The sequence below is a fragment of the Drosophila guanche genome, unplaced genomic scaffold (genome assembly GCF_900245975.1).
Source record: "Drosophila guanche unplaced genomic scaffold, DGUA_6, whole genome shotgun sequence".
NCBI lineage: Eukaryota > Metazoa > Arthropoda > Insecta > Diptera > Drosophilidae > Drosophila > Drosophila guanche.
Window position 1 is genome coordinate 4215334 of NW_022995750.1, and position 9818 is coordinate 4225151.

At 44.8% G+C, this 9818-nt stretch overlaps 1 protein-coding gene across 1 annotated transcript; it reads right to left on the reverse strand.

The window, feature by feature from the left end:
• Positions 1-6122: 6122 nt before the first annotated feature.
• On the reverse strand, positions 6123-8713 carry LOC117586259 (neurochondrin homolog). The gene has a single exon (XM_034276201.1). The coding sequence runs from the start codon at positions 8469-8471 to the stop codon at positions 6300-6302; it is 2172 nt and encodes a 723-aa protein (XP_034132092.1). The 5' UTR covers positions 8472-8713; the 3' UTR covers positions 6123-6299.
• Between the last annotated feature and the right edge of the window lie 1105 nt (positions 8714-9818).

The following is a 9818-nucleotide window of genomic DNA, read 5'->3' on the forward strand; positions in this document are numbered from 1 at the left end:
CACACTATAACACACGAGGCAACAACAACAACTCACGAATTGAGGGAAAACAACGCTGCTACGCGTCCGCTGACGTCGAAAGACCGACTTATTCTGCTGCCACTGCCACTGCATTGCACTGGCATCGAACCTATTGCTCCGAAACAGCTGTCTTCCAGTCAGCCAGACACACACAAGCCCACACACCCATACAGTGCCTCCCACATGTATCTACGAGTGTTAGTAGTCGTGTGTGCGTAGGCCATAAGTACTGCCAGACTGCATAGCCGTTCTGGCCGGTCTGGCCCTCACACACGCACACCCAGCACCCCTCTGTGGAAAATTAAAAGAATCAAAGGCAAAGGCAACGGCAAAGAGCAAAATTAAGTATTTAGTTGTATTCTAGTATCGTATCTAGAGTAGACATGCATTCTGGCTTGCATTTTTTAGCATTGCCTGGCAATAAAGGGGCTACCAGAGGGGGGGACTACTCGAGTAAGTTGTCTGCCTTGGGGTGGACCTGATAGAACTGCATATTTTGTGGGGTCTTCATCTGCCATCTTGTATCCCTTTTCTATCATTTTTAGACACAGAAAACACAGGGTATGGCCAATTTTTTCGTTTTTAGGGATCAAAAGTGAAGGTCCAGGAAAATTTATACTCGGGTTCACCCTAATGTGTAAGCGTCTCAGCCTCTGCTCGTACAGTGTGTATAGATGTGTACGTGTGTGCGTTCTTATGTCAAAGCTGAATGGAAAAGAGTAGAAAATAAAATGTGTAAGAGCCCAAGATAAAATGCATTGTTTCAGGCGAGCAGAGCACGCAGGCAGGCGAAATAAAAATAAGGAAAAAGGAAGACATGCTTTAACACAAAAAATGTATAAGAATTATTAGCAGGGATGGTGGTGGAATGTGATGCAACGGAAATTGCGCCCCAGGGCTGTCAACATTCTGGTGCTGCAAAAAAAAAGGACATTTTATGTGTGCATATTCCAGCTGGATGTCAAATATTAAACTAAAAACAATTCATGCAAATAAATGATTACGATAAAACGATTGAAAGCTATGGAAGATTTATTTGGATTGGACTATTAATTGACGATACATTTTCATGGATATGTCTTTGCAATATCATTTCCTCCAGCTGGATAACAATGTAACTCTAGAGTAGAAGCGAATTAATTCATATCTTTAGTACGGCTGACAACCCTGATTCAGCTCAGTGCCTCGTTTCCTTGGCCTCCTTGCAGCCTCCTTGCCTCCTTGCAATTATCTCATCAATGTATGTGCATATGTGTGGTACATACGATGCGATATCAATGGAGGCATGCCACATACGCTGCAACCAATACTGCTCCCTCCTCTCCCCTTAAATTCCCCGTTCCTCCCCATCACCATCGTGGGGAAATGAAATAAATTATTGTATTTGAAAGCTTTTAAAGCGTGGGCCAACGACTAAGACTACGAGTCTGCATTTATTTGAATTTCTTGTCGATATCGAACGGGGGGAGCACGAAAACAAACAGAACTCAACCAATTCAACCGATCCGATAGACAGACAGACAGACAGACAGAGATACAGAGATACAGAGAGACAGGGCTGGGATATTCGACGCCCACTTGCAATATTTATTGTGTTTTGAATTGGGGGCGAATGGCAGGGTCACAGCTATAGGAGGGATACCTGTAAACTAACCTTTGACGCTGCCGCCTTTCCACTTGCGGATGAAAGGACCTGCTCCACGTGCGGGACTCCTGTGTGTTCGGTACTTTGATAATTTATTGTGTTCCGTATACGCTGCGTGGGCTGCTGGCCTAGAGAATTGCAATTGAATCGAATTGTAAAGGCCAAAGCCAAAGTTGGGGGAACATTTTTCATAAATACTGGCCCCTCAACAGCAACAAAACAAAAAAGAGCAAACCTAGTTTTGGGTTGCCAGTTTTTCGATTCATATTGTTTCGGACTTTCGATGGCATTGTAATGTAATTCCTTGTTCGGTAGAGCTATTGTTTTGTGTTACCTGTTGGCAGTTCGCGAGCGTCTCCGTCCCCCCATCCATCCATCCAACCCTTGCCAAACTCATTGAAACTGTTATAAAAATACATTGAATGGCAACAAGTACCTCAAGTACCAGCCGTCTCCAAAGGCCAGAGGATGCTTGATTAAGTGGCTAAAAAAAGGATTTTGGGGCAAAGGCTGAAATTACTGTTAGCATAATGCTATTCATAACTATGCAAATGTATTGTACACAACTCCTCCGCAAAACTCTAAATAATATTATGGACAATAACTTGAAAAGCAATTATCATTAATTGTTATGGCCATTTAAATTTAACGCATCATTAACAACCAGAACAAGAAACGACAACAAAACCAGAACCAGAGGCAGAAATATAAGGCAAGTTAAGCTTTTGGTTCCAACGAAATTATGGTAAATGAGCTTTGGGCCAAAAAGCTTTGGCCCACGAAAGAGAAAGTTAAGAGAGAGAGAGAGAGAGAGAACAGAGCAAATGTTGGTGAAAGTTTGTTGGAGGATTGCTCTTTTATGTTTTGCCTACTTTTGGGCGTCAGTTTTTACGGTACTTGACCCGCAGCCGATGGCCATCCGAGCCTCATGACAAATTTAATTACCAAAACCCGAAAAAAAGCAGCCCAAAAGTAAAAGGAAAACCCCTCAAAGATCATTCAATGACAGACACATAAAGAAGAAGCCACTGGCACTGGCTGACTGCTGGTATTCGATAATCCAAGTTCAATGAGTCGTGCAATATTTATGAAAATTATAAAATTTGTGGCAGGCCGGCCTTTGGGCAATGCGACTCTCTTTTCTTTCACTTTTTGACAAGGTCAAGGCTGAAGCCAAACAGAATGTGGCTTAAATTTTTAACCAGAATTGAGATAGTATTACATTAGTAAATATATCCGCTTTGGAAGAAGATTGAGGTCCATTTCAGAGACATATGTTGCTGAAATTGTTCGGCCATCTCTCCGGCTGGAGCTCTGATACCGGGGGCCAGTTGTGGCTGACAAGTGTCTTGAATAATTTATGACTCGGCCACTTTCAACTGCAGCAGCTGGTGTTCCAGTAGCAGCTCCTCTCCTCTGGTGTTGTCTCCACGAAGTCTGCATTAATTTTAATTTGTTTTGGGACCAGCGTGCCCGCTTGAAAGTTCCTCAAGACATTCAAGAGGGGAGCAATAGTAGTACTGCTATTCCCCATTGGTATAGCCATTTCCAAAACAAGAAAGTGTTAGGAACAATCCCGTGTGCCCCCCTCCAACAATTACGTTCAATTGGAAATTTGTGAGCAGCGTTTACTTTATTTCGCATTGTTATTGTCGGGGGAGGACGGACCAGCAGCAGTTTCCCAATGTTGGAGTTGGGGTTGGATTTTGTTTTTGGGGGTGTGATTTTTTGCAGCAGCAAGGGACCCTTTTTACTTAAAGCAATTGGTTTTCACAGAGAGAAGGAGATATACCAGGAGGGGAGACAAGCAGAGACAGACCCCTAACAAGTGACAATTGAATATGGCAATCAAAATCGCATGAATACGTGGATACTGTTATTGAGAGTCCGTCGTTCCTGGTTAAATGGTCTGTAAATGCTTCACACCTCTTCACTCAAGTATTCTTATCACCGAAGCTGATCGGCTAAACATATATTCTGGATATGGTTACCATACGGAAAGTAATCAGAGCTCAAAACTTAAGCCATCTACTTAGTGGGTGTGGCAGTCGGCAGCCAGCAGCCAGAAGCCCATCAACGAGTTGCCCCTGAAGTGGCAGGTTTAAATGTTGCCATGGGGAGAGCGAACCCGTCTTGTCTTCATTTTCCACTGCTTGTTCCCTGCTTGTCTGTTTTTTTCGTTGAATTTTTGCCAACTTTGTTTTCATTTCATTAGGATAGCAACAATGTAGGGGAAAAGCTGCAGCTAATTGCAATCAAGGTGGAGCTTCAACTTGTTGCTGTGACGCTCTTGAGTTTCAACATCGCTTGTAACGTATCGCGTGGCACATGAGCGCGGGGCTGCCCTTCTTTTTTCTGCTCTTCTGCTTTTCGCTAGGTGCCTGATTGACGGTTTGACTTGCTAAATTAATGGATCATTGAGTGCAGGGTTTCGGTGTCAGCCAAATGAATTGCAATTCTTTGTTAATTATAGCTTAAAGATGAAGCCATTTGTCCCTCCAATGATGAGATACTGATACTTTTAAGAGCTCATTTTGGAAACCTTTTAATTTTAATTAGAGGCAAACACGTTGCTCCAGCATTCCCAATGTTAGCCCCCATAGAAACCCAAAAATAAACCAAACAAGAGCATGGACAAAATCCACTCTTTTTGTGTCGCATGTTTGCATATATATTTTATAGCTTTTGGAGCTGAACAAACAGGAGCAAACAAAATCAACAAGCATGCGAAGCTTCAGAAGCCAAAGGCCCCTTTTATTACCTTTGTCAAATGCACAAATAGCCCCCGAAAAATCCAAAGGCTCTTCCACAGAATACAGAACACAGGACTCCCGACTCCCAACTCCTCTCGCAGGCCAGGCTAAGCAATTTCAATGACAAAACACAACAAACGGCTCAGGCAAATTCACACATTTTGTAGACCAACAACCAAAATGGGAAAAAAATGTAAGTCCACAGCCATGGCCCTGGTCCCCATCCAGCAGCCCCCAAAAAAAAGGGTTGAAGCTCAAATGTAGCGAAGGCAAATATCCAAACATCTAAAGGTACGAGGACGAGTATACAATAAAATATTATATCGTAATAAAAACCCCAACGAGAACCCCGGCACACAGATACACAGAGCTCTTTGTGGCAGGAAGAGAAATGGTTGTCAGGTGTTTTATTTTCGTGAGGCGGCAATAGTCGTAGTGTGGGGCAGATAACACAACGATTGAGCGATACTTTTCGCATAATATGTGCCTCGAGCCCAGCAGCAGAAACCTGCCAGGCATCGCAATATGTATTTAAGATTTATTGGAGATTTATGCTCGCCTTTTCCTCTGGTTAGCAGCTGCTCCTTCTGCTAGCCCTTCCTGCTGATGCTCCTCCTCTATTTTCATTCCTGGCTAACAAGCAATTTGGCATCTCAGCAGGGGGTTGAAATCCACACACAGATATGTAGATATCTATGGAAAATTCCAAATGTGGGCTAAGCTCTTTAGCGCCTGCACCTACACGGGTAGTTAAGGTTGCCAATTAACAATGCGAAAATCATGTTGAATTCAGATTTTAAACGAATGTAGAAATATAAGAATATTAAGAATAAACTTATAGGATTTCCTTACATAAATTCACCTATTCAAGGTTTCTCCGTCATTGAGTTTTCATTGGCATTGTTCTTCAATGTGATTTATTCATCTTAAATATTGCCATTCATCATTTTTGTATGCAGAAATGTTCTCTTAGACAACACGGCACACAATTTCTTTCTAGCTTATTACTAAACCACAAAAACCCACCTCTCATATCATCAACCATATTATCCTCACGCCCCAAGAATTTGTTTGCCATAAATGTGCGCATCACTTTCAATGGAAACCAAAAATGTTGTCACTCCGAGTGTCAGGAGATTATTAATTCCACGTTTCCGGTGCATGTTTTGAGGGTAGAAAGTTTAGTTGCATGTTTTTAATTAAATTTCACTTATTATTATTACTATTTTCGGTCAGCTTTTGCACTCGTCATGGCTGTTTGTTCCATTTGATCCTCTGCCTCCGTTCTCTCATTCTGTTGTTTGTGCTTGCGGGACATAAGTAAATGTGACGTGTTCCGTGCTCTATATATTGTACCCCGAATATGTAGGCACACACTCCTACATGTTGCATTTGTTGTTGTTTCTGGTTCCAAAATAAAACAAGCAAAACAAGTTTTTTAACTAATCCCCACAGTGCCTGCTGAAAAAGAACAAACAACAATGGCAACAGCAGAAAACCCTGAAAAAAGCACACAGCAGAGCAGGGCGGCGGGAAAACCGAAAGCGAAACCAAAACTGAAAACTGAATGAACGGTCGGGGCAACTGTTTGCGAAGAGAGAAAAGGAAAATCTGTGTGGGGGGGAGGGGGCTAGGGGAGGGAAATTTATTTCCGTTTTGTGTTTTTAAAAATTGTTGTTTTATTGAATATGTTTTTTTGGGTTGTTCGTTGTTGAGTTTTCTTAAAAGTGTTTAATTATTAAAATAGAGCATACAAAATAGAATAAAATCCATACAAAATATTTGCCATTTTTCGCACATCATCACACACAAAAAATGCCTCTAGAAAAGGGTTTCTCTCCCACTCTCACTCTCACTGTAACGCTTTCTCCATCAATCCATCAGTCGCCGAAGAGCTTCTTGCCCAAATCCATCATCCTGTGATTGCGACAGACGCGCAGAGCATCCGCCTTCTTGAGCACCTCCTGCACATCGCCATTCACATCCACCAGCTGCGAGAGGAAGTCCTCGTAGGCGGACTTCACATTCGCCGGCAGTGTGCCAATCTTCACCTTCTTCAGCGTCTTCACAATGCCCTCAGCCCAGCCGGACTCCAGAGCGAACTCAGAGAGCCACGGCACCAGCGGCAGGACACCGCACATGGTCTGCATTCCCAGGAACCATAACTCCGAGAGATCCGACCAGTTGCCCTTGTAGGCAATGGACACCACGAGGGCCGTGGGATCGTTGCTCTCGTCGATGTTGTACGCGTCCCAGAGGAAGCGAATGGTGGCCTGGATGTAGCGACAGATTGAGAAATCATTCTGCTTCACCTTCTTTGACTGCTGCTTGAGCAGAAGCAGTCCAAGAACAGCCAGGTTGCCGTGGATAACCAGATTATCGGGAGTATCCTTCAATTCTGGCAAATTCTCGACCACAAACTTCAACAGATTGACAAAGGTGGCACCATCCTCGGCACGCTTTGGCTCCAGCACTGTAAAGTTCATCAGGATGTTGCAGAGCGACACGATGGCACCTCTGGCCACCTTCATCTCGGCCTTCTGCTCCAGCGTGGGCACAGGATCCGGCTCGTTCATGCGCGCCAAGCGCTCGGCCCTCGGAATTGGGGGACGCTTCCAGTGGGCAATGCTGAAGTAGAACTCCAGGGCCTCCAGCAGAATCTCATCCTGCTTGTGTGTGAACAGCACACGACGTGCCTCATCCTCCACGGCAAAGTGACAGAGGGCGGGCATCATGATCCTCAGCACATCGATGGGCTCCTCTCCCTCCCGGGAGCCGGTACGCCAGGTCTTCAGGTCATGGAACGACTCATTGGCCACCTTCAGCATGAAGGGCAGCAGCTTGTAGATGGCCGGACGCATGGCTGTGGTTTCCTGGGCCAGCCAGGCGGACAGGATCCGTACGATGGCGAAAATGAAGTTCTTGTCGCGGGGATTTGTGCTCTCGCGGATCTTGTCATTGCTGACACGCGTGAGGACGGCCATCACCTGATTGAAGGCTCCCTTGAGCGCCGTGTACGTGGTCTGCTTCTCCTTGGGCTCCAGGTCCAGCTGATCGGTGGCCATGTACTCGATGCACTGCTCGAGGATCACGAAGCAGCAGGTGAGCAGCTCGGCCTGCTTGAAGGTCGTCTCCAGCTTCTTCTCGTCCATCTGCATGCGCACCTCGATGGCTGCCAGCTGCAGTAGCGACAGGAAGAACTGCTTTTGCTCGTCCATGAAGGCCCACTGGATGCCCAGCACCTGCAGGGTGGTGGCAATCAGATGCAGGGCCGGATCACGCTGCTTGGGCCCTATCTTGGCCTTGAGAATATCACCGCAGCCCTTGAACAAGCTCTCCGGCCAAATCTGGCCGTCCAGTGAGTTGTTCACGACCTCCTTGCGACAGGTGATGAGGATGTCGGCCAGAATCCGGCACAGCTCGTACTTTCTGTCCGTGTGATCCGTCTCCATGTCCAGGGCAATGCGCTGGATCAGGGCATGGAAAGCCGTGGGATCCTCTGGCCAGGAGAGCACTCCAAACTTGTTCACCAGCTGCACAATCAGATGCAGGGCCTCGTCCGTCTGGAAGCTCTGGGCCGAGTAGATCTGCGACATCTTGGGGATGGCGCCGGTGGCCAGGAGCGCCTGCTGTCCGGGCGCATGGCTGGCGATACTCTTCAGGCAGCTGTAGGCCTCACTCACGACAATCAGATTGTCCTCGTAGTCCTCGTCGTCGGCCTGCTCGACAATCTCCAGCAGTGTGGGTATGGCAGCAATGATGTCCTTGTGCGTGGCCAGCTCCTCCTCCTGGCAGAAGCACGTGAGGATCGACAGAGCGACGCTCTTGTACACCAAAGGGGGGCAGTCATTGGGCAGATCCTTGGAAACGAGCAGCTTCTTGAGGAAGGGGAAGCCAATGGCCTCGAAGAGCAGCTTCTTGCCCTCGGCATTGGCGTCCCTGCCCTTCACCAGCTTCGTGACCATAAAGAGCACCGCGAACTTCTCCGTATCGCTTTTTGTGCCCTTCAACAGGTTGGCGCACTTGCGCACGGGCTCTGGCACATCCGTCATTCTGTGCTGCTGCTGCTGCTGCTTACTGCTGTTCCCTCTTTGTATCTCTCGGGTTCTTTCTATATATATATATCCTCTATATATACAGATATATGTGGTGCTGGCACAGACTTTCTATTAATATCTCCTCACACTTTCACTTGGCTACAGTTTTCCCGTTGGTGCACGGATTGCTTTTTCTTTTGGGGAATTCTTTTCGCTGTGGCACCTTCTCTCGACGACGCACTCTCGCGCACTGATCGCCAGCCAGCGGAAAACTCACTCATGGCTTTTCACCAATGAATTTTCCAAAAGGCCAACAACAAATACAAGCAGCAGAGCGGCAGCATGCAGCTGTTGCCACTCGAAGGAAAACCTACACACAATTTATTTATAAATTGATCATACACTGTGCATGGCAGAGGGTTGCCTTGACTTGGGCGTGGTTTTTGCTCAACGATGTGTCATCCAACTCAGAAGATATAAGTAGGTACATATGTACGTATATTTCGGAATCTGTTTTGATATTCAAGGGTTTGTAGTCATAATACAAGTTGGGAACCACACTGATTCACTTTTAAAAACTTTCTTAAAGTCAAGAAACTATTTGCAACATTCTGAAAATGTAGATAATTTGGTTTTAATTTTTAAAAATCATCCCAAAAGTGTATTTTTTTGTTCATCAACAAAATTTTCCACATATTCTTTTACCTATAGAATTTAAAAAGCATTTAAAAATCACACCAAGTCTAACCAAATGCATGGCTTTCCCTCTCTGTTCATTATTTTCTACCGAATTTCTTGCTCTGGTTCGCCTCATTCTCTCTCTCTCTCTCTTGTGAGCATCGTTGTGTATATTTAGAATATGATTTTTCGTTTTTCCGACTTTTCATGTTTACATTCAAGTCGACTGTGAAACGTACGCTGCCTGCCGGTTGCATTTCTTCCAGAATATTTTCAATACCCCCATACGCCGCCATAGGAGAGCTATGTACAGTGATACTTATATACATTTTGTATAGGCATATAAATAGCTTTCAGTCCGTGCATCTGAATAATATATGTATATACTTAAATATTTATACATTTAACTTAGTTAGTATGTACTCGCCGTACATTGTGATACGCGCAAATTTGCATATTTAATTTGAAAGTGCTGCTTTCTGCTCTTTTCACTATTTTCACTCGTGGGGTCAATGAATTTCATTGCACGTTGCACTTTGTTTTATTTTAAATTCAATTTGTATTTCTATAGCATTTATTTTAAAAATTTTCGCCTTTTTTCTGATTTATGACGCACACACATTTATTTTGTCATAAATTTGTCGTATTTAAATCGAGTGGAGTGAGTTCTAATAACAAATATTA

Excerpts from the sequence above, each read along its gene's own strand:
- LOC117586259 (XM_034276201.1), bottom strand. The coding sequence starts at position 8,471 with ATGACGGATGTGCCAGAGCCCGTGCGCAAGTGCGCCAACCTGTTGAAG.